The 25,936-nt window shown below is 40.0% G+C and overlaps 1 protein-coding gene across 1 annotated transcript; it reads left to right on the forward strand.

Annotated features, from left to right (window-relative positions):
* The first annotated feature begins 13,792 nt into the window (after positions 1–13,792).
* LOC115680855 (uncharacterized) lies at positions 13,793–21,590 on the forward strand. Its single transcript, XM_030604697.2, has 17 exons — positions 13,793–14,499; positions 15,150–15,506; positions 15,589–15,729; positions 15,863–15,995; positions 16,111–16,224; positions 16,312–16,385; positions 16,460–16,534; positions 16,796–16,888; positions 17,044–17,104; positions 17,291–17,623; positions 18,338–18,464; positions 18,577–18,676; positions 19,580–19,649; positions 19,723–19,875; positions 19,971–20,066; positions 20,345–20,670; positions 21,037–21,590. The coding sequence occupies exons 1-17, from the start codon at positions 14,416–14,418 to the stop codon at positions 21,286–21,288; spliced, it is 2,589 nt and encodes an 862-aa protein (XP_030460557.1). The 5' UTR covers positions 13,793–14,415; the 3' UTR covers positions 21,289–21,590.
* The last annotated feature ends 4,346 nt before the right edge of the window (positions 21,591–25,936 follow it).

The following is a 25,936-nucleotide window of genomic DNA, read 5'->3' on the forward strand; positions in this document are numbered from 1 at the left end:
AGTAAATTTGTCACAGATATACCAATTTGGGGTTTTTTGTGGTCAAAAAATTAGTTCGGGGGTAAAATTGTTACATGTGTACCAGTGTGGAGTTTTTGGTGGTCAAAAATATAGTTTGAGGTAAAATTATCACAGGTATATTAGTTTGGAGTTTTTTTATAGTAAAAAAAATAGTTTAGGGTAAATTTATTACAGGTGTATCAGTTTGTGATTTTTCGAGGTATTAGCCCTATTTTTTTCAGCCATGACTTGACTGTTCCTAGAGATCACTTCCATGGTATGTGTCGCTTCGAGGGTTTGTGCCTAGTCTCCTTATAAGACGATGCAAGAAAAGGAGCGAATAACTCTAATAAGTCCACTACTTTTTTTTTTGCTAGAATAAGTCCCACTACTTAAAAGCGGATACTTGAGAATATCCGAGGTTCAAGACAGCTAGTTATCCGAACAATGATCTCCTAAACAAATGAAGTTCTGAGGGCTAATTCGCGATGAATTGTGATGGGAATGATAACTAGTTTCGTACCTTATTACAAGGCACGAGCCATTGGCCTTGTAGGACCTTGTGGCATGTATTATCATCGGTCACGTACTACATCTGTTTCACCGAAATTATATTGTCGATGAAATACCTTTCACCAAAGGCTGGATATATGATGTTTTTAAATGAATAAGGTTCCGTGACGACTCGGACACGAAATAATTTGCATAACAAGGATCACTAACTATAAATATAGGTAAAAGCTAATCCCTATCCACAAGCAATTACGATCCCTTGAATATCCTCCAACTCAACTATCGATCAAATATACGTATACAATCTTCACTCTACATCTTTTGTGACATAATCGACCATTCGCCATTGTATGTCGATAACTGTTTTGGTTAGTTATCACCCATTGACACCGTCATTGGAAACATAACATTGATCTTGCGTCGGCAGTTTATCAATTTGCAAGTATACCTATCGATCACTCTATCGACAGCTTGCTACCATCACCATATCGATTTACACGAACTTGAATTATTATTGAGTGTCGACAACTTCGGCCAATCTAAGCGCGCAATAATCTGATGCTAAGGCGCACGCACTGTTCGCTGGATCGTTTGTACGAAAGAATAAATGAAAATAGATCATCAGAAAAATATTCTACTCAGTTGTACTCATTAATGGTATAAGCAATGTCTATCAAGGGACTATCGGGATAGGAGAGTTTGAGTAGTTGAACCCTCTAAAGAGCTTTACAGACATTATCTATTCTAGCAGGAGTAGATATTACGCGTGCTCGAGATGACATCAACCAGAAATTATGAAAAAAATAAGGAAAATAGAAAAAGCCTAAAAGGCCCATATGCTATGACGTGCCCTGGACTCGACCGATCATGGATAATACAGCCCTCCCCAAGAAGTCCCCCTACGATTCTTCTAAGACGTCTCAGTATAAACCACTCTAAAAATCCAAACACACTCCAAATTCTTTACTAGTCTCGAGTTCATTTTGCATAGGGCATCATTGCATGCAGCATTCCCTGCCAAATAATATGTATTCGGAGACTAACCATAAATCCAATGGATGAATCAAAACTGTGTCATGAAAAATATCAAATGTAAAAGCTTGCCCAAATTATGCATTTGCAATTGTGTAATAGCTTTTTATCAAAAAGTGTCAGAAGTGAAGACCATCCTGGCACTTCGAAGATTAATTTAAACGACGCCCATGTTTTCATATAAATGAAAAGTACATTAGTCACTGACTAGGAGTAACTTGCATTTCATGAGGCTCGAAATTGCCGGATCTCCGATTTCGTACCCCTGAATTGGGTGAAAGATCAAAAGATCGAGGAAAGCAGCTTCTTTTCATTAACTTTTAGATGTTGAACTTTCAACCAGCCCTTTTCAAAGTGGTTTCAGTACATTTACCCAAGTATAGACAGACTATAACTTGTTTTCGAGTATATGTCCACGTTCGTATGATGCATGAAATGGTTCTCAGAATTCCCAAGGATGATTTAAGATGAGAGATGTCATTTTCACAAGGCAACCGAAGACATTTTCTTTCTTTTGCAGAGTCCTTGTTCCAATCAAGTAAAAGTACAAAAAAAATTAAGGTTAATAGCACAAAAAATATCAAATTGATATGCCTGTATCACATTTACCCTAAATTAATTTCATATCACTAAAATCCCAAATGGGTACATCCGTTTCACATTTACCACTAAATTTTTTTTCCTGTTATAAAAAATCTTAAATTGTTACATCCATGCCATATTTACCTCAAACTATATATCGTGCCAAAATCTTAGAGGAGAACTAGTTAGGCATTTCACCCCTAACCACAACTTGTCTGTTGATTCTTCAACATCAGTTGATTTGGACCTCCACTTAGTTTCGCTCAAGCTTCATTCCGGGGGAAAAGTGTCAAAAAAGTCCTAAATCTTTTGCATTGGTGCCAATTTAGTCCTAAACCTTTTTTTGGTGCCAATTGAGTCCTAAACCTTTTGCATTGGTGCCAATTTAGTTCTAAACCTTTTTTTGGTGCCAATTGAGTCCTAAACCTTTTGCATTGGTGCCAATTTAATCCTAAACATTTTGTATTCGTGCTAATTCAGTCCTTCTGGTCAATTTTGGCCAGATTTCGCTGACGTGGACGCCGACCGGCGGGCGATCGGTCACCGGCGCTGACGTGGACAACTTTAATAATATTTTAATATTTTTTTTGAATTTTTTTCTTTTTTTTCTTTTCTTTTTTTTTTCTCTCCCCTCCTCCCGCCGGTCGCCGGGACCGGCGACCGGCCGGTGGCCAGAGGCCAGCGCCGGCGAGGGCGGCCTCGCCCGGCCCGCCGGCCAGGCTCGCCCTCGCCATGGCTGGGCGAGGCCCGACCTCACCGGATCTGGCGAGGTCGAGCCTCGCCGGCAGCTGGGCGAGGCTCAAGCCCTCGCCAGCGGCCTCCGGGGAGGGTTCGAGCCTCGCCATGGCTGGGCAAGGCCCGACCTCGCCGGATCTGGTGAGGTCGAGCCTCGCCGGTGGCTGGGCGAGGCTGCCCTCGCCAGTGGCTGGTGAGGGCGAGCCTCGCCGGCGCCGGCCTCTGGCCTCTGGCCACCGGCCGGTTGCCGGTGCGGCGATCGGCTGGAGGAGGGGAGAGAAAAAAGAAAAAAAGAAAAAAATTCAAAAAAATTCAAAAAAATATTAAAATATCATTAAAGTTGTCCATGTCAGCGTCGGTGACCGGCCGCTGGCCGGTCGGCATCCACGTCAGCAAAATCCAGCCAAAATTGATCGGAAGGACTGAATTGACACAAAAACAAAAGGTTTAGGACTGAATTGGCACCAATGCAAAAGGTTTAGGACTCAATTGACACCAAAAAAGGGTTTAGGACTAAATTGGCACCAATGCAAAAGGTTTAGAACTAAATTGGCACCAAAAAAAGGTTTAGGACTAAATTGGCACAAATGCAAAAGGTTTAGGACTTTTATGGCACTTTTCCCTTCATTCTGGTCATGAATAGGTCAACCAAGTCTGGATCAGGGCAAAATTGGGGATTTTGACTGATTTTTGAGACGTGAGGGAGCTCTTAAGGCAAATTAGTAGATTTAAGCACATTTCCCAATCCAAGACTTTGGTTAATTTTGGATTTTTTGTAACAAGAATATTAATTTGGGTAAATGTCGCAAATGTGTACTAGTTTGGAATTTTTTTGACACAAAAATTAGTTTAAGGTAAATGTGGTACGGACTTACCAATTTGGGACTTTTGGTGGTATTAACCCAAAAGATTAAGTACATATTTACCGTAGAGCCCCCAAAGATTTATTGTAAGTTGGTAAAATTAATGTAAATTTAACTCACATGGCTATTTATCCATTTATAATTCCGCTAAATTCTTCCGATTTTTTCATCCTATTTTACCTTATCTCATCTGCTTTTACTTGCATGCGAATATTGAAAGTACAATGAAAATTCTAAAAAATAATGAAAAAAAAATTGCATGTGAATTTACGTCCTTATATTTATATGGTATATGAAAATTTCAGGTTGTTCGGATTTGAGGAAGTCGAATGCATGAGCTACAAAATTCAAATCAAACAAACTGTGAAATATAAAAATCAATCCAAACACGTTAAAGCGCTGTGAACCGAACAACTTTCCAATTAGCTTTCGTGTGATATTGATATGATGCATTGAAAAGATACTAGAATTGAAATATTCACATTTTCAAATGATCTTCCTAAATTTTGCAATTCATACCTTATCGTGTACACACAATCTAATTTCGTTTGAAATTCACTTAATGTGTACAATTAGGAGTTATATCTTAGATGATGTACACATTACATCATTAATTTATAAGATGTTTCACGTCATGCTCTTACTATAGTACGTTTTCCAGCTTTTTAGGCGTGACCAGCGCACCTTCTTCATCCACCAAACATGCTCGGTCCAGTTAAATTTAAGCAACGATCTTGTCAATATTATAGACGGCCTAACCATTGGCAAGAGGGTCGCAAATAAGTCAAACTTTGATTTTGGCCTATGCTAAAGAGAATCATATGTGAATGAAAGAAAAGGGACTATGTACAAACCTTCCCAATATTATACTTGGGAAAACTATTGCATAATAAATATATGGAATAATATCGCAAAAAATTTCAAATTGGTACATCCATAATACATTTATCCCATATCATTTATGTCACAAAAAAATCTCAAACCGGTATTACCCGTGACAAATTACCTTTCGTTAACAAATCGACAAATCCTCTTAAATTATTGATGTGGTAAGACACTTGAGAAGCGGCTCGTTTGATGCAGATTTGATATGGAAATTCAATATAATTGGCTCTTTAAACAACGTCGTCATTGTGGGGAAGCCAGATCTAAAGAAAATGAAGTGAGAGTGGGAATTTGGGCAAAATTGAATTAGCTCCTTCTCTCTCCCCCAAATTGAATTAGATCTAATAAAAATGAACTGCCAGCCCTTTTAGAATAATGGTAGCTAGCCCTTTGCCACGTTAGAATTTTTTTAAGCAGCAAGTGAAAGTTCATGGCCACGAGGATTGAATTACAAAATGACAGGAGTCAAGAGATCCTGATTCTAATTCTGACAAATTTGTTTTGGGGGGTTTAATTCTGACAATTTAAAAAGCATGTCTTGGTTTTTTTTTTTTTGGTCAAGAAAAAGCATGTCTTGTTAGCAAGTGCCCCTGGGGTCCTAGTCGAGTTAGCTAAAAGTGGACTTAAACAATTTTCAACACTACGAAAATGGAAGAATCGTGCATTTTAATAAATCGCCCGCTTCAAAAGGCAGTTTTATAGGCAAAAGGACACTAGAAGTGTCATAACTTGTGTACGGCGCTCACTTTGGTGCCATAACTTTTTTTCGGATCACTTTGGTGCCAAATCGTAGGAAAAACGATCACTTAAGTGTCATAATTTTTTTTTTGGATCACTTTAGTGCTAAAATTTTTGAAAAACGATCACTTAAGTGCTAAAATTTTTGAAAAACGAACATTTAAGTGCTAAAATTTTTGAAAAACGATCACTTAAGTGCCAATCTCCGGCGAGACTCCGGCGAGACTCCGGCGAGCCACGTCAGCTTCAGAAATTAATAAAAAAAATGCCACGTCAGATTTCCGACGAAAAATTGTGTACGGCACCGGAGTTGGCACTTAAGTGATCGTTTTTCAAAAATTTTAGCACTTAAGTGATCGTTTTTAAAAAATTTTAGCACTAAAGTGATCCAAAAAAAAGTTATGGCACTAAAGTGAGCGCCGTACACAAGTTATGGCACTTGTAGTGTTCTTTTGCCCAGTTTTATATATTCAAAGCACATCGATAAGGCTTAACAAGTACCCAATGAAAACTCTTTATCATTTTCAAAAACGGGGCATTACGGGACAAAATCGTAAAGTCGCTGCAAATTTGGAGTACAAAAAGGAGTTCAACTCCTATTCGTATTGTGATTGATTTTGCCAATCATGAACCGGCATCGTTAAGCACCGTAGCTTGTCGTGCAATTCCCTATTTTCCGCCAACTTTGCATTGACTATGTTGATTTCAAATGAAAACCAAATCATACAAAACCCCCCAAGTCCTTTTCAATGGGATTCTTCAATACCCCAGAGAGAGAGAGAGAGAGAGAGAGAGAGAGAGAGAGAGAGAGAGAGAGAATTATATTAAGTGTAAAGTTCAGTTTGAGGCTCTGTCCACATCGTCAAATAACGACGGTCGCCACCTAACATATTTCTATCTTTCGATGACAGTCCAAAACAAGCATTTACAAAAGAAATTTGCATGCATATGAACACGAAAGGGAGGTACATGTGGTGGTGGTCTTACCCTCTCTCTCTCTCTCTCTGTCTCCAAGGCGTGCATTGACTGGGGAAGCTTTGCATGGCGCTTTGAGACCGGCGCACGCAAGTGAAAGCAACACTTTTCAAGAAGAGTTTAAAAGGGTTTTGGGGAGTTCTCTTTGTAGTTGAGAAATATTTAAGGATTGGATTGAGAGTGAAGCTACTCTACACTAAACTGGTTGCTATCGGGTTTGAATATAGTATTTCGGGTTCTCTTTTGTAGTTGAGAATCCACGCTAAAAAGTGATTGATTTGTCAGGGCACGACGGATGCCAAAACCCGACTTCAACACAAAAACTGAAACTTTAGATTATTAGGTATAGAGAAACCAAATTGACGTATGACTGTAGATAATGTTAGGTGTCCTAACACTGGTGCACAAATATTAATGTAATGACTAATACATCGACTCTCATAAAGATGATCTTTTTTTTAATACAACCTACTTATTCAAAGGCGTACCGGTAACATCTTTCATTGGTTTATCAATTTTACGAACCGTGTTACTATGTCCATCATTCCTTTAAAGTTATTATGATTCCCATTAAGAACTGTGTACATGTACACTTTAAGGGATAGAATTAATGAAATGGATGAGGAAGGTGAAGTGAGGGAAGTTGAACTGGAAAGAAAGCTAATGCATAAAGGGAAGGTTTTCACTTCTGTTTGACCATGTTATATATGGGGATGTTTTCGTTTTACCTCAGCGAGCTGAGGTCGTGTCACCAAACCCATACCGTCGCACCAATCTCTTTCTCTCTCACGCACACAAGGTTAGATCTAACTCCGCCCTCTTGATCAACCCAGATTTGGTTAGAGAGGGAAAGACTTGCGGAAGAGAGACAGGCACCCGGATGGCGGCGGCATCGGCGGCAACTTCAGTTATAAACGACGGAGGCTGCGTGATGGTTGCTGCAAAATGATCAGAGAGGGGGAGGAATAGTGAGACGGGGGGAGACTGGTGTTACCGATGTAAGATGTGACATTGATGAATTAGGGTTTGAGTTAGAGGTGGACGTAACTTATATGTTGGTCACTGCATAATATATCAACGAACGCCATGTATTGTGCAGCAACGTTAATGCTACTTCCCACCAACTGCGGAACCATTTCTGCACAAAATCGAAAAATGGGGTAACTGGATCGAATTACCCTTTGTACGACCTGATTTTTGTTTATTTTATGGAATAACTTACAGTAATTGAAATTCTACAGTTACAACAATTATAATCATGCTCATGAATTTCAAATGATTTGTCAATTCATTTTACAATTCCACTCTTAACTTATTTTCTATCGACGACCTTTCGGTAACAAGTATACTTCGGTAATTTGTTAAGCAATCAACAATGCCTAAACAAGAAATGTTTTTATACCCAAGGCACTAATTGCACTTGCATGAAGGACATCAATTTGAAAATGACAAACTTATTATCGGGACGTCTAACAAAAAAAAAAACCCCGAAGGCTATTTATTAACGAAATCCATAATAAAAATACAACTTCTAATATATCATTTTTCTCGTTTGAAGCGTAATCACCGTTTTTGAAATATCAAATCCTTCATCACCCCCTTTTATCGGTCAAAATGCTAATTTTTTCTTTTCGTTTTAATCTCGAGGACACAAAGAGGTACGAACATCGATCTTCAAAACAAGGTCGTTTGCAGATCTGCTGACTTCTATAATTCGTCGATGATGCACATAAAACATGCAACCCCACGAAACCTATTAAATAAAAATTCATGGGATTCAAATTAGATGAGCTATTAATTACACTTGGTCAGATCGAGGCAGATTTAATTAGTGCACGACGGTTAGTTTATCAAATCACGTGAGCTGGAACCGAGCCGAGACCGGCAAGCAGGCCACGATTCGAGGGGGCTAGCTAGTGCAAGATGGTGGATGACGGTCCATTAATATTATAATTGCAAGTTGGAGATTAGAATAATGATGATGGATTAGGAGGTCAAGATGGTGATTAGGATAATCGAGATTGGGTACTAGATCAGCCAAAGCACCACAGTCTAACTAACGATATCTCACTCCAATTTGAAAGCACACCCATAAAATAATTCCCCTAATTATTTTTAAGGTCTGTTAAGGTTTGAGAGCTAGGTCATCGGATCCCAATCAAGAACTGTTAAATGAACCAACCGCTTGATTTTGCATTATTGTTATGTTCAGGGATGACAAACGTTGTTGTCTAGAGAAGGTGGCCAATTAAATTAATTTTTAATAAGAAAGGGTTTAATCAATTGAGGATACGTTAAATGATTTTACGGTTTGTAAATGAAGACGAAAATAAATGTGACCAGACGGCGCTTAAGCAGGTAATTAATTATTACCGAGGGCGGTGGCGTCGCGGCGGCAACTACTTTTGCGCCGGAAGCACCAAAACCTTTTCATCGCAATGAGAAGAGGGTCATTCTAGCAATTTATAATCCTAAGAGGCAAATTAAGATGCAATATTCAAAAGAGACTGCATTACAATAAAATAAAATAATTCCCTACTTTTAAAGGTTCTGTAAGGTTTGAAAGCTAAGTCATCCCATCTCAATCATGAACTGTTAAATGAACCAACCGCTTAATTTTGCATAATTGTTATCTTTAGAGATGACACGCGTTATTTAGAGAAGGTGGCCAATTAAATGAATGTTTATTAAGCAAGGTTTAAATTAATCGAGAATAAGTTAAATGATTTTACGATTTTTAAATGAAAACGAAAATACATGTGGCTAGACGGCACTTAAGCAGGTAATTAATTTTTACCGAGGGTGGTGGCGTCGGCAACTGCTTTTGAGCCGAGAGCATCAAAACCATTTTATCACAATGAGAAGAGGGTCATTCTAGCAATTTACAACCCTAAGAGGCAAATTTAGATGCAATATTCAAAAGAGGCTCCATTACGATATAGTTACGTAAACATTGAGACAACCTTTAAGAAACTCAAAAGTGAGGAAAAAAGGAAGAAAGAAAAGAGGGGCCGTCCTTCTTTCTTTTTTCGAATCCCTTTCAATGTACTTATCAGGTCGGAGCGGCGTATCACTGTACCCAGATAAAAATAATGGAAGCTTCGCATTAACCACCGATCAAAATCAAAATCCAATGATCCCCGATCGTAACTTCCGCCGAAACCGAGCGACGATAACCGGCGAAATCCGCCTCTTCATTCGATAAAAAAAAATCCATCAAATTCAAAAGAGCAGTTGGTAAGAGGGAGGGGAACGAAAGCGAGGCGCCAAACAAACGAAGCACGCCATCCTATCTTTTTTTCCTTAGAAATTTTCAAAGTGCTCGGACCCAAAAGGTGAAAAAAGAAGGAGGATTTTTCAAAGTGTGTTGGGCACCAAAACGAGCTCCAAAAGGGCATCTTCATGTCACGATGACTTTCGATTGTTAGGGGGGGGGGGGGGGGTCAAAGCTTTTATGCAAGAACTAAAGAAGCAGCTTCTCGGGATAAGCACGAACGCCCCCCACATAAGTGGAGGATCCTAAGGGTATAATGCAATCCATTTCTATATATCTCGTACTAAGGTTTCCATTTAAATTTCTTTTAAAAAAGAGAGAGGGAAAAACTTTAGTGTTATAAATGATGAAGCAAGGTGGGGGGTGGACAATAATGTTGTTTTTTTTAATGTCGGGTGGGACCCGCGGGCACGCGCTGCCCTTTCGAGTTTTCAATGCTTGGAGAAACTATAGGCAGGCAGGGAGGCCCCAGGAAGTGGGGGCATGCTGGGTGTGAGTTCAGGGCGAGAGGCACCGCGACCGTTCGTTTCATTCGGACACGGCCTCCATAAATTGACGCTTGGGCTACTGCATAGCAGTTACACTCGGGGAAAACGGCCGTGCCGGGTCGAAAGCGATCCGACCTAAATAGATCCGTTTTAACCCTCCTCGATTCGTTTTCCATGCAATGCAGATCTGGTGATTCATACCCGATTCGATCAGAATTGCTAAAACGCTTTTATGTTTAAGTTAATTTAGGGAAAACTCATACATAAGCTGAGATGAGAGTACGGAACGAATGAACGCGAGATCGAATAAGTGGGAAAGAAAATGAAGAGAGAGAGTCATTGATGTGGATTAGGCTTAAGTGAGTTGTAAATCCATTTATGACCCATATTATGTTTGAACCCGTCGATTGAATAAAATTAACCCATTTAATAACTCGGCGCATCGTATACGGATTAAGGAATTTGTCGATGACCTATTTTGACAGGTCAAAGTAGCAGTACACTGCTGAAATAGCTACTGTAATTTTTTCTTTTCTAATATAGATATGAAGTTGGAGACGAGTCGATTGGGCTGGCGATCTCCGTTGAGTGCCGTCATGAGTGTCGAGCGTTCGGTTCGACTCATAACTGCTCTAGCATAATTTGCGATCCTAGATTGCCGAACCCATCACCACATCCAGACCAAGATGCTATCGGGCAAGAAATCTCTTTGCACGAGATGCATTGCTGCAACGCGGCACGAGCCGTTCGAAGGTCCGCTTGTGATGAGAACTAAACTCATGACCTTGTAGAAAATAGTTGATCTCTTTACTACCAGGTCAACTACCTAACTAGGTGATTGTTTTAATTCACTTTTAGCCCAACATACCCAAAAGAAAAAAAGAAAAAAAATCACACACTGCGCATAAACAAAACTATTGAGTTTGTGTGATTGAAATAAGATTGTGTTAACGAATGACTTTAGAACACTTGTCAAGTATATTTGATAAAAAAAAACTATTTCCAAATTACGATGATTATTCCAAGTTTAGGACACCAGGCACTTAATGTACACGAGTCACTTGATGCGTACCCGTCATTTTCATCTCTCCGTTAAAATGAATTACTGCGGACGACAACATTATTCATGAAGTACATAAAATAATTCTTTTTGTGTTTTCTGTTAATCCCATAAATTGATAAATGATTCGGATAATTTTACTAGTGATGTTGCCCAATACACTAAAATGTCAATTTATTTTGTAACCAACACAATTTAACTAAAATCCGATAAATTTTTCGGCAGATTAGTGATGTGGCAGGTCACGTGGCTAATTGTTTCAAGGTGTCATTTCACCGGTACACGAATACCACATCAGCATTCCGTTCGAAATTAGCGGAATTCCTATCGAGATATATCCATTATGAAAGGGGAAAATTCACTTTGGAGCCTAAATTTATCTCGAGAAACTTTAAGGACCCGTGATTTTATATTTGCCTAGGTGGGATATTCTTTGGCCAAGAAGAAGTGACCACCCTCGAATTTAAAGTTCCTCAGCTTGGAATGATTGAACTATGGGGCCTATTCGATTAAAGGGAACTTGTAGGGCTTTGATGCAGCTCATTCTATATCAGATGATTTACAAAATTATTACTTCTTTTCAAACTTAGGTCTCTGTATAAATTACTCGATACGGCAAAAATTTGAGGACATACACTAGTGGTATACCGTGTCCTTTAAAGGGAAATTCGGGTTCCCGATACTATTTTCAGAGGTATAGCAGCAATATATTGTCTATAGTTGCCATCCGACTGTTGATATTTGTCAATAGATATCATCTTATGATTGACTGTTGATTATGTGCGGTACGATATGACACTATAGAAGTGTTCAGTTCTTGTTTGCTATTTTGCTCTCATCTTGTTTGGTCAAGTGGAGAGGTGAAAATGAAAGGCGAGTGCGAGAAGCGAGATAGACCAAAAAAGCGTGCACATTCTTTAACAATCTCTGTTAAAAAAAAAATTCACTAGCAATATTGTTGATGACGGGTTGATTCTTTTTACCTCATTAACCTTAACCTCATTTGTTATGAATTTTGTAACTATACTTATTCGCATACATGAAGAATCAAATGGAGACGTTCCAATGTGATAGATATTCTCATTTCGATTCAAGTGATAGAACAGGTCGATTACATCCGGGCAAATCGTTCTATCATGTTGTATTATATTTAGGGAAAATTGTCAAATCAGTCCTAAATCTATTGTACGGCGGCCAATTCAGTCTTAAACCTTTTAAATTCTTGTCAATTGAGTCATTTCGGTCAATTTTGGCCGGCCGTCCGGTCAACGCTGACGTAGACATACGATGGGGAATCACCAGATCTGGGCGAGGCTCGACCTCGCCGTCGTGACCCAGGCGACGGCGAGGCTCGACCTCGCCTCGCCTCGCCTCGCTGTCGCCTGGGTCGCGACGGCGAGGCGAGGCCGACCTCGCCTCGCCTAGCCAGGGGCCGGCGGGGCGAGCTTCGCCAGAGGCCTCGCCGGCCCTCCCCTTTGGCCGGCCGCCGGACTGGCCAGAGGGGAGAAAGTAGAAAAAAAAAGAAGAAAAAGAAAAAAAAAGATTAAAAAATTAAAAATAATAATTAAAAATTACCACGTCAGCGTTGACCGGACGGCCGGCGTCGGCCGGCGGCCACGTCAGCGCCGGCCGGCCAAAATTGGCCGGAAGGACTCAATTGGCAAGAATTTAAAAGGTTTAGGACTGAATTGACAAAATTAAAAGGTTTAGGACTGAATTGGCCGCCGTACAATAGGTTTAGGACTGATTTGACAATTTTCCCATTATATTTATGACAATGGATCTCCTACAAAAAAACAAAACAATAACGATGATAGTCCTATCGAAACCAAATGTTGATTGAACATGGTTTTGTTTTCTCTGCACTTCTTTTGGCTAAAATTCACGTACAAGGAGCTCAAAGCACGCCCCCTCGATCGGGTCGTACAATACAAATGGGGCTTCGTACGTTGAAATCGATTCACACATCACATGATTGTAACATGGGGAGATACATAGAAAAATCAATGGAGCTAAAAAAAAGAATAATTTTCAAGGAAAAAAAAAGATCAAAACAATATTTAAAAGAATTAATATCACGAAAAATCTCAAACTGATACGTCTGTAATAAATTTTCCCCAAACTAATTTTTTTAGTCACAAAAAATTTCAAACTGGTATATCGTGATAAATTTACCATCCGTTAAATTGGATGAATATTTTGACAAAAAAAATTGGATGAATATAAAAAAACCATAGTACATCTGTAAAAACCTAAGCCAGTACATTCGTCTTAACTTAGAAATTCGACAGTAAAATTTAATAGAGACTAACGGAGGGTAAAATTGCCATAGATGTATCAGTTTGAAATTTTTTGAGGTAAATTTATTATAAATATATCAGTTTGGAATTTTTCGTAATATTAATCTTATTTAAAAAAAATTAAAGGTCGAAACGAACGGTGAAGTGCGCAACCTTTTTTTTTGTTATTATTATTTTGGCTTTCCCTTTTTGCCCTCCGTATATTTTATTTCCTTCGAATCAACGATTTATCGATTAACCCACCCCATTATTTTTTTTTCATATCTCAAGAAAAAAAAGAAGAAAAAACAAATTTATCGTCGCTACCCACCCCCACCCAATCTGTTTGATTTTTCCTCCCCTCTCTCTCTCTCTCTCTCTCATTTCTCTCTGTTCTTTCTCTCTCTTCTGCTCCTGCTATTTCTGCTTCTGCTTCTTCTTCTTCTTCTTCTTCTTCCTGCTTCTCTCTCCTCTCTCATCTCTCCTACTGTCACTGTTGTCGTTGTTGTGGTGTTGTTCCCATTTCAGTTGAACCAAAGACCCTCCAGATTCCCGTGTACTGAAGCGACTCGAGTCCCACCCTCTCCACCTATTTGACGCCCACCTGATCTCGCATCGGTCCGCACCTATAAACCCACCCCCTCCCCGCCTCCTACACCGCGACCCACCACCTCCCGAGACCCGAGACCCGAGAACCGAGACGTACCCACGAATCGCCGTCCCTCATTCTCTCTACCCATCTCTTTCTTTGACCCTTCTCCCCTGATTCCAGCTCTTGTCCCACGTACCCCGGCGGAGACAGCTCTTGGGTAGAAGTTGGGGAGCTCAATCTCTCTCCCTCTGGGTTGCCGGGGGGGAGTGAGGGGTTGAAATGCGGACGACCCGGAAAGCTCCCCGAGCCCGGCAGCCGATCGGAGGACCGGGGCCGGCTTGATGGGATCGATGACAGCGGTCTTGGAGCTCTCGCGAGTGTGTTTGACTTCGGCCTTCCATGGAGGTGACGGTTCGGCGGAGGAGCGCTCCCGCGGTGCCCCGGCACGTCGCTGATCTCCGATTCGCCGTCGCCGTTGTTGAGGTGAGCTGGAGTGCGAGTTCGATTTGGCTTCGTGCTCTTTGCGGGTTCGGGGCGCGCGCATCTAGTGTTGGGGATGGAGGGTTTTTGGGGGTTTCGTTTGTGTGGCTGTTGGGTCATTGAGATGGAATGTGTGGACTTGTGCTCTTTATGGGTTTGCTGAAGTTCGGAAGAGAAAGAAATGAAGGAAATTGTGGATTTCAGCTTGCGCTGCTGTACACAATTCCTGTTCATTAGAATTTATGTGCGTTTTTTGAAGGATAAACCCGGGTTAGTGTTTATTTGAGGAGTCGAATTGAGCTTGCAAGGAACTTAATTTTGAAGATAGAGTGACTAATTTTTTTGGTTTTGGACACTGGCCTGTTACGGTGTAACTGGTTTTGACAAATGGGATCTTACATTTGTTGAGGTTGGATGGAAAGAGAAGTTAAGTTGTTGATCCTTCCTCAGATCAACTTAGGGTATGGGGGTTTCGGATCATTGTGATTGTATGGTATAAACTGCTGTCCTTTTCTCATTATAGTTCTAGATTTACTTTGTTATATAGTTTCTGAACCTTTGGCGTGAGCTTTTTATGCAAGCTTGTTGATTTCCTTTGCTTTTTTATTGCCTGAATTATTAATTCTTTTGTGCGTACCTGTGCTACACTTCAGATTGTACTGTTTTTGCTGTGTTTGGAAGCTGTAAATGCTAGTATTGCTGAGAAACCCCACGAATGGCATGACCCTGGAAAAGGAAGTGAGAAGATTAGCTCACATTCATGCATCCATGACCAAATACTTGAACAAAGGAGACGGCCTGGTCATAAGGTATACTCAGTAACCCCACAGGTCTATCACCAGTCTGGTGTGTCGAAACCTGTGCATCGGAAAGGAAGGGCATTACTTGGATTGTCCACATCGCCATATCATCAAAAGGATGCAAAGCAGCCTATCAGGATATATCTAAATTATGATGCGGTCGGCCACTCTCCTGATAGAGATTGCAGAAATGTTGGCGATATTGTGAAGGTCGGTGTGTTTAAAGTTTTCTTAGGCTCTCCACTTCACTTATCTCATTGCGGTTCTGCTGACGCTTGTTTGCTTTTGTCAGCTAGGGGAGCCCCCTGTTAACTCTCTCCATGGTAGCCCATGTTGTAATGCACATGGTGAACCTCCAGTTTTTAGCGACTGCTGGTATAATTGCACCCAGGATGATATAGCTGGAGATGACAAACAGCATCGGCTACGCAAGGTTTAAACCTTAGCTTGTTCTTAAAATAATCGTGTGCCATCTTCTTTGTTTGTCTAGTGGCATGAATGACTATAGGAAGGAGGCTACTAGGGCTTGTCAATGAGTACGGAATCTAAGTGAGAGCATGATGCAGGCTCTAGGGCAAACAGTCAACTGGTTCAGTAGAGCCCTAGCTGTGGAGCCTGTAAAAGGGAACTTGAGGTTAAGTGGATATTCTGCGTGTGGACAAGATGGAGGTGTACAACTTCCACGTGAATATATCGAAGGTATCTTTGTATTAATTGAGTGTTCTACACTGCACAATTGCTTTCATCATCATTTGGGTTGTTGAAGTCAAGTGTCATGACGAGTCTTAACGCTCTGTTCTGCTTTATTTTGTAGATGGTGTTGCAAATTCAGATTTAGTTCTGTTGGTGACAACCAGACCAACCACGGGCAATACTCTTGCTTGGGCGGTGGCATGCGAACGTGATCAATGGGGTCGTGCAATAGCTGGTGACTACTAATGCTTTATATGAAACAAAAAATCTCTCTAGCGCCATTGCTACAGAATATTGTCTAACCGATTGTCCATTATTATAGGACACGTTAATGTTGCTCCTCGCCATTTAACCGCTGAAGCAGAGACGCTACTTTCTGCCACTCTTATACATGAGGTTTGTTGTAACGTTAAACCAGAATATTCCATGAGGTCAGCACTTTCTCTAATCGATAACTTCGGTCCTTTCAGGTCATGCATGTACTTGGCTTTGACCCCCATGCTTTTGCTCACTTTAGGGACGAGAGCAAGAGAAGGCGTAGCCAGGTAAATAGTTTATTATTCACTGTCGTTATCCAGTCTCAAATTAGTGTTTGAGACTGTTTCTCCTAGTGGTGGTCCACTCAATTATAATTCTATATTAAATAACTGTTTAACATGGTTTTTACTTCCTATTCTATCCCATAATTTTCTTAATCCGGCTGTTTCATTCTTAGTTTCATCAGCTATATTGACTTTTTTTTCCTTTCATATGCTTGCCCAGTTTATTGACTGTATGACTCATTGCTATGGTATTCTTTCTTGTAGGTCACAGAACAAGCAATGGATGAAAAGCTTGGGCGTATGGTTACCCGTGTAGTGCTTCCACGTGTTGTAATGCACTCTCGCTTTCATTATAGGGTAATGAGCAACTTGCCTTCTTCAGCTCAATTTTGGCATGATAATTATTGTCTAAATTTAGTTTTGGATCCGCGTAAAATAATCATTTTCATCGGATTCTTACATTTTGAATTGTCTGGTCTATTGGTAAAAAATTGAACTAATGATTCTTGTAGGCATTTTCCGAGAATTTTACTGGCTTGGAGCTAGAAGATGGGGGTGGACGTGGCACATCAGGTTCTTCTTCCTATTCCTGTTCCCTACTTTCCCCCTTTTAGCCATGCCTTACTTTATATGATTCTGATGTAGTTGTTTCAAGTAGTAAAATTGGTGTTGGAGTCTCTTAAGTTAGCTAGCACTTTTTTCCCTTTTAAAGTTGTATGGTGTTTTGATTATCAGCTTACACAGATAACTTGCATATAGGGTCCCACTGGGAAAAACGACTACTTATGAACGAGATTATGACGGGTTCAGTTGATACAAGATCTGTGGTTTCTAAGATGACTCTTGCTTTGTTGGAAGACAGTGGTTGGTATGAGGCCAATTACAGTATGGCAGACCGTCTTGATTGGGGCCGCAACCAAGGAACTGATTTTGTCACTTCCCCTTGCAATCAATGGAAAGGGGCATATCATTGCAATACAACACAATTTTCAGGCTGTACATATAACAGGGAAGCAGAGGGTTATTGCCCAATAGTAAGTTATAGTGGAGACCTCCCTCAATGGGCTCGCTACTTTCCACAAGCTAACAAAGGTGTGTGGTTTTTCTATTTTGTCATCTCTTCTTTTGGTGGTTTTATTACTATATTGCACAATCTCTTCATTTTTGTGCATGTCCATGTAAGTATAACCAATCTCTTCTATTTCCGGGTGCAAGATGTTTGTTCTGCTGCAGTTATTATTTCAGACATTGTCTGGTTTTTCAGATTGTATATTGTTGTCGAGTCGATAGTTGGACCCTCAAGGATCTTACCTTTTCGCCCCAGTTGTGGATTGGTGTTGTCTTGGGCCCTTTCCTTCTCTTTCCATTACTTTTGAGTTATTAAGTACTCCTATTATCAATATGAACTCGTAATTCTGTGAAAAGTTAAGTCGTTATTGAAGGTTCTGATTACAAATTCCCGTGGATCATTGGGGTCTTTTGGGCACCAAAAGTATGGTCTGACATGGTTTGGAAAGGCCAATTGAGGCTGGTGGTGGCTGGGTTAATTTGTCAGAATATCAAAACCTCCTGCGCAAAAACTTTAAAGTAGCGAAAGCAAAAAAGACATGGTTTTTGAAGTTCTTTTCCTGAGCAATGACTCGATTGTTACCATTTACTTTTCTCTAAAAGGTCATAGCGGCACTCCCTTTTTATTATATTTGGGTCAAAATTCTGGTCTGAATTTCAGTGTCGTAGATGCTCATCTCTTGAAGTTATTAGTGGAGAATCCCTAGAAGGCGATGTGATAAATATATGCATTTGCAGGTGGGCAGTCCTCCCTGGCAGATTACTGTACATACTTCGTTGCTTATTCTGATGGGTCATGTACTGATACTAATAGTGCAAGGACTCCTGACAGAATGTTGGGTGAAGTGCGGGGAAGTAATTCCAGGCAAGTATTTCTATGTTGTATTTCACATATTGCTTTGGCAGGCTATCTTATTTGCTTGTGCAATGAAGTTGGGAGAATCAAATAGTAAAAGCATCTATTTTTCATTTTATAGGTGTATGGCCTCATCATTGGTACGGACTGGGTTTGTTCGGGGTTCAATGACCCAAGGGAATGGTTGTTATCAGCATAGGTGTGTAAATAATTCGTTGGAGGTAAGTTCCTGGCTTTGGTTGGTCTTTTTCTGCAAAGAACGAATTTAAATTTATCAGATATTGTGCATTAGTTCATCCAATAGTTTCCTAAGGTTTGTGATTAGTGGATGCTTCAACTGTAACTTAGGAAGTTTGTGACTAAGATATGATTTAAAAACACCGCGAAGTTTTGAATGATTGAGATTTGAAGATTTATTGCAAGTTAAAGTGAATTCGAGCTTCAACTGCTAGGTGCGTGTTGATTGATAGTTTTTCATTGCTTGATGAGTTGATTAAATTGATTGTCACTGAAGCTCCTGGCCTTCTGCCTACTGCTAGGATTGATTGCTAAAAATTGGCCAAACTAATGGGTTGTATTGGTATAAATTAGTGGGATACCTTGTCTTTGCTTAACACAGGCTTGCTGCCTGAAGATGTTAGTGTATGTTTGGGGGCTGTGGTGCCTTTAGTTATGACAGTTGGAGCTTCGTATCCTGGTTTTATTTGACATGGTTATGGGAGTGATTTGAATATATAACACCTTAAATCTATAAAAGTACAGAAACATTAGACGTTATATTAATTTGAGTGTATCTCTAAGGAATGAATTAACTATTTAACTAGGGATGACATAGAACAGGATTATCCACAGCTTCAGGCTCCTAGCTCCTAGCTCCTAGCTTTTACATCCAAAACCAGCACCCCCACCTACTCGTGCACATAAATTGAGACACTTTCTACTTTCTGGGATTTAACGATGAATCTCCATGCTTTTGATGAACGAATAGTTGCTCTATCACGAGACTTTAAAAGCTTGATCATGGTCGGGCAGGTTATACTGGTTCAGCACATGTTAAAGTATTTTCAAAATTGTCGGGTTCATTCTTGTATATTCTCTATTAAATGGTTGCTTTTAATCCTCAGGTTGCTGTGGATGGAATCTGGAAAGTGTGCCCAGAAGCTGGCGGGCCAGTTCAGTTTCCTGGTTTTAATGGTAGCTGTGCTTTCCTCTGCATATAATGTTTAATACGATGTTTTCAACTGTCTCATTTTCAGTTCTTTGGTAGGTGAATTGATCTGCCCAGCTCATCACGAACTGTGTAGCTCTGGCTTGCTCCCTGTTTCTGGTCATTGTCCAAATTCATGCAACTTCAATGGGGATTGCATTGATGGGAGGTGTCATTGTTTTCTAGGGTTCCATGGGCATGATTGTAGTAAACGTGAGTTCTGACCCTCCTTTACCTTGATCACAGAACCAGTCCCAATATCAAAATTCCTTGAAGCAAAATATCTAAGTCGGCATTTCTCTGTGCAGGTTCCTGTCCTGGCAACTGTAACAGCCGTGGAAAGTGCCTGAGGAGTGGTGTATGTCAATGTGATGACCGATACACCGGCATTGACTGCTCAACTGGTAGTGTGACGTATCTTTCACAGATGTGCTAATTAGCATTTTCTGACTGGCCCTCCATTTGGTTTTGAATGCTAGTTTGTGACTGCTTCCACTGTAATATATGGGGTCAAAATGAAAAAGAATAAATTACTCTCAACATGTGGTGGACCTTGTCCTCAATGAGATTTGCTTTTGATGCTAGGACTGATTCTTCTTTTTGGCTCGTTGATGACGTAAGTCAGATTCTTGCAGCGGCAAAATAGATCTTCTCATATAGTGTTGGGGTGTTTATATTGCAGAAGTTTGTGATGAACAGTGCAGCCTCCATGGTGGTGTCTGTGATAACGGCAAGTGTGAATTTCGTTGCTCAGACTATGCTGGTTATACGTGCCAGAATAGTTCCAAGCTTCTGTCCACTCTTTCAGTTTGCCAAGACGTGCTAGAGATAGGAAAGTCTGGGCAGCACTGTGCACCGAGTGAACCAAGCGTTCTGCAGCAGCTAGAAGAAGTTGTTGTGATGCCTAATTATCACCGTCTATTTCCGGGTGGTGCTCGAAAGCTAATAAATAATCTGTTTAACAAACAGTTCGACTGCGATGCAGCTGCTAAAAAGCTAGCCTGCTGGGTGAGTATGGCTCTTTAAACCTTTGACTGGAGTTTTTTAAAAATTGCCGTCGTTATAAATCTTCAGGAAGAGCATTTGTCTCTTCTTGACATTAGAAGTCCATCCAAACAATTTTCATGGCCTCAGTGCATGCAATCGTTTGAATTTTATCCTGCACATAATTTCTCTGTCTGTCTAATGCTGAGACCCCTTATCGAGTGGTGGGACTTAATCTTAGTAACTTATCTATGAGCTTTTCTAGGGTGAATATCCTGATACTTCTTGAAATACGTTTTCACATTTTAACCCTTATTTTGGTGTGAGGTTGTGCATTCATACAGTGAAATTATTTACTGGTGCTTGACTATATATCTGAAAATATGCTAGATCTCAATCCAAAAGTGTGACAAGGATGGAGACAACAGGCTTCGAGTGTGCCACTCGGCGTGTCAATCCTACAATAGAGCCTGCGGAGCGTCCCTTGACTGCTCAGACTTAACCCTTTTCAGTGGTGAGAATGAGCATGGAAGCCAATGCACAGGTTCTGATGAAACTGCTCATATAAAAGGATCGGCCATGTGGGGAAGGAGCTCAAAAGCCCTGGAAGCCTTAAAACAAATGTTTGTATTGTACAGGTAGCTCGGAATTTTCCTTTTTTGTAGTGTCGCAATTCGGCTTGTAATTTTATCCTAGGGTCTAATTGTAGGAAAGGGCGGCACGTGGTGCACGTGTCCGAGATGTAGGTCCTTTTTTCCCCTCATTTTTATTTTTGGCCTCAGCCCAACTGCGTTTGAGGAAAGTTGGGCGAGCATGTTAATTCTATATTTGGGCTTTTGAAGATGAAAGCCGGTTGTAGAGAAAAATATTGAACTGTATGAAAGAGGAATGAAAGAGAAGAAAATGACAAGAAATGTAGAAAGAACAGCGCTTTTGGATGATAATTCAGAATATGGTTTTGGGCCGAAGGCCTTGACAGGAAAAGAAAGCGGATTTCGAGCTTTTGTTTTTCCTTATTCAGTTGATGTTCCAATCTTCTCTCTTGCGGTTCTGAGTTCTTTGGCAAGTGAACACGAGCATTATGTTTTTCTGTCATTTGGGGCGTTTAACGGATTTTACTCAAGTATGTAGATGTGTGGGCGCAATTTACTGGAAGAGACCCAAATGGACAAAGTAAGCAGTACATGGAAATATGGTCTTGAACATTAAGTTTTGGTCGTTTTGTAGTACTATGAGGATGTTATCTTCTAGTTACATTTGGCAATATTTTCAATCTCTTTATTTTCGGGCAAAGGTAATTTGGTTGTATTGGCTTGGCCGGCGTTCTTCTGTATTCTCATTCTGTACGTGAAGAGGTGCGAGCTTTCAAATTGGACGACATTAAGGCACAATATCCGCAAGTCAAAGCCTCTCGAGTGCGCATTTCCATGTCTAGGTGAAAAGAAAACATCTGGACTCTGGAGGAGATCACGTTTGTGAAATATCAGTCTAGTTGTTTCGATTAGGATCTGGAGGTGGAGCTTAATATCATACGGGGACGTGGAATTGGACAGGATATGAGATGTAATGTAATTTTTAAGATGAATCGGATAAGATACAAGATGTTATGTTGGTGGATTTGTTCTAAGATATTCATTCATGTATCCAAAAGAGTTTTTCTGGATGGGTAGGATGAAGTTTTTCAACTTGCGATGACATTGCTGCTTAGTAGGGATGATGATAGTAATAGAATAGTCAATTAAGCTTACAAACAAGCTTCGAGACAAAATGGTGCATCAAGCCTCTTTGAGTGGACCTGCTAATTTCTCTGTACTTGTTAGACATGGCTGGAGAAAGGTACCACAGAAGTCCTAAACTTATTGTATTGGTACTAATTAAGTCTTAAACTTTTCAATTGGACCAATTCAGTTCTAAATCTTTTCACATTGGTACCAACTGAGTCAATTCCGCCAATTTAGGTCGAAAATTGCAAACGTGGACATCGGCCGTCTTACGTGGCATGGCTGGCGCTAACGTGGATATTTTTTATATAATTTTTTTTCTCTTCCATGGTGGCACATGACATGGCCGGTGAGGGTAGACCTCGCTAGAAGCCGCGAGGTTGAACCGAGGAAGTAGGTTGTGAAGCATGAAAGCCATAGGGGGGATTGGATTGTCGTTGGAGGAAGGAGGCCGTACCTCTTCGTAAGTTAGGTTTTGTAGGGATTGGGAGGAAGAGTTGGTCAGTAGGGAATGGTGTGAACTTGGTGAGTCGAGGAACCAAGTTAGGAGAGGGAGATACCTTGTAGCCTCTAGCAAGGGCCGCCCTCACTGGATATGGCGACGGCTCGACCCTCGCGGCTTGGGTGAGGGTCGTCCTTGCTATCGGGCGACGACCACCCTCATCAAATCTAGCAAGGGCTTGCGGTCCTCGCTGTGGCTAGCGATGGCCTAGGGAAGGATTGCGATGCGACCCTCGCCATCGCCAAATGGCCAACGAGGGTCGTGCCACAATTAAAAAAAAAGAAAAGAAAAAAAAAAGGAAAATAAAAAAATTCAAAAAATATTAAAAATTCATTAATTTTATCTACGTTAGTGCTTGTCGTGCTACGTAAGACGACCGACATTCACGTCAGTAATTTCCGGCCTAAATTGGCCAAATATACTTGATTGGTACCAATGTGAAAATATTTATGACTAAATTAGTTCAATTGAAAGGTTTATGACTGAACCGATTTAAATACAGTATGTTTAGGACTTTTTTGGTACTTTTTGCGACATGGGTGTGAAACTATGAAAGGAACTCGAATGAATGAGTCGAGTCTATATAGGTCAATAGAAAATGTTGAAAGATCTTACTAATTTTGAATCGGGTATCATGTTGAAAGAAAATGTTTTTCTTCATTCAAATACTAATTTTTGATGCCTAAACAACCGATCTCGAATCAAAGAACGAGAGTACATCGAATATCCCCAAACGCTTGGAGCTTTGTTCGGCGGAACTAAATGATGGGTGGTAAAGAGTTTTTTTTGGGTCAGAGGTAAAGAGTTGAAAGAGTGTGATCTGATAGAAGTTTATAGTTACTAACTGATCATATGTCCAGCGTATTGTCCTGTACTCGAGAGCTTTTGTAATTGCAGAATTAGATCCTTTATCCTCAGATTATCAGATACACGAAGCATTGCATTGACAAGACTTGGAGGCTCCCATCACACTACCACTTGAACAACCCAACAAGCATATAAAACTGGCAATGTGGATACTTGTTGGGCCAAAGATGTGTGCTTATCCTGGGATAATGCATGTTTATACCAGCCACATTCTTGGTTATATTACAACATCAACTACTTTGTTCTTCATCTTTCATCTCGACTCTTCATTAGAAATTGGTCATGGTTTTTGTGCTCAAAATTTATCCATAAAAATCTGTTTCCGCCATTTATGGGCATTTTTAGTAACGTTTCTATTTCTCTATCTTTCTGTTCTTCTGTTCTTCTGTTTTTTTGTTTCTTGGAACAGAAAAATAATAGAAATCCGTTTAGTAAGATCAGTTAATTTTTTTGTTCCTCGAAACAGAAAAGTGGTTAGGGAGTAGATTTGGAATAGAAATAAGAAATAAAAAAAATCTACGTTTCTGTTTTTGGAACAAAAAGAGAAACAATAGAAAAACAAGATCAACTCTCTCTCTTTCATAAGATATTCTCATATTAAACCCTAAATCTCAAACCCTAAACCTTAACCCTCAAACCCTAAACCCCAAAACCTTAAATCTCAATACCCAAACCTAAAACTCATTACACTAAAATCAAAAACCCGAAACCCTAAATCCTAAAACCCAAAACCTCAAAACCCCAAAACCCAAATCCCTAAACCCAGACCCTAAACCTTATAAATCCCAAATCCTAAACCCAAAAACGCAAACCCTAAAATCCCAAACCCAAAACCCCAAAACTCCAAACTCGAAACCCTAAAACCTAAACCCTAAAATCGTAATTCCAAACTCTAAATCCGAAAACGCTAAACCGCAAAACCCCGAACCAGAAACCATAAATCCCAAACCCTAAACTGTAAACCCGATACCCTAAACCCAAAACCCCGATACCCTAAATCCAAAGCCCCAAACCCTAAACCCAAATCCTAAAACCCGAAACCCGAAACACTAAACCGAAAACCCCAAACTCGAAACTTTAAAACCTAAATCCGAAACCCTAAACCTTAAAATCCAAGACCTAAAACCCAAAACCCAAAACTCTAAAACCCAAACCCTAAACCTCAAAACCGAAATTCTAAAACCCTAACCCCAAATCCTAAAATCCTAAACCCTAAATTGAAATTTCCTCGACTACCACCTGGTATTTGCTTTGTCTATAAGGAGTAATTTCTTTATGATTGTATTAAGGTCATCCAATTCTATATCATAATATATTATTATTTTATTTCTAGTCCAATTTTATCCAAACATGAATTGTTAAGTCCCCTAAACTGCAATTTCCTTGACTACCACCTGGTATTTTGCTTTGTCTAAAAGGAGTAATTTTCTTTATAATTGTATTAAGACCATCCAATTCTATATCATAATAAATTTTTATTCTATTTCTATTCCAATTTTAGTCAAACATGAATTGTTAAGTCTCCACCGATAATTTTATAATTAAAAGAAAAAAAGTGGGAGTAGAAATTTTTTGTGTCCTACCAAACGCATTTCTGTTCTTTCTCTACTCCGGGAATAAAAATTTTATGCGGTTACTAAATACGTTTTTTTGCTTAGAAACTCGTCTAGGGAATAGAAATAGAAAAAACTATTTCTGAACAGAAATTGTTTCTGGGAACATAAACATTACTAAATAGACCCTAAACTGCTTGAAGCAGTTTATTCTACTGCTATTACTCTGGTTCCTAAGGTCCCAAATACATCTAGAACTACAGACCCATTTCTTGTTCTAATGGGTTTATAAGGGTATCCTAAACTACTTGCTAACAGATTGAGGGTAGTCCTACCTACTTTCATTTGCACTACCCAGGGTGCTTATGTTGAAGGAAGGAGGTTGATAGATAATGTATTGCTCGTGCATGAGGTTATGGAGCACTAACATAGGAAGATAAGTCTCCTAGAAGTGCTACAAAAGCTGGTTTTATGAAATCTTTTGATTCGGTGCATTGGCCTTTCATATTCAACATCATGGATGCTTGCTCCAAGCTTTGTTGAATGGGCTCGATGTTGCACGCATTACCTCTCCTTATTTCTCTGGCACTGTTGATGGAGGGTTGGAGGGTTAATTTCCATAGGGTGAAGACCTTAGACAAGGGGAC

The sequence above is a fragment of the Syzygium oleosum genome, unplaced genomic scaffold (genome assembly GCF_021117445.2).
Source record: "Syzygium oleosum isolate NSW1041296 unplaced genomic scaffold, Sole_v2.1 Sole_v2.05, whole genome shotgun sequence".
NCBI lineage: Eukaryota > Viridiplantae > Streptophyta > Magnoliopsida > Myrtales > Myrtaceae > Syzygium > Syzygium oleosum.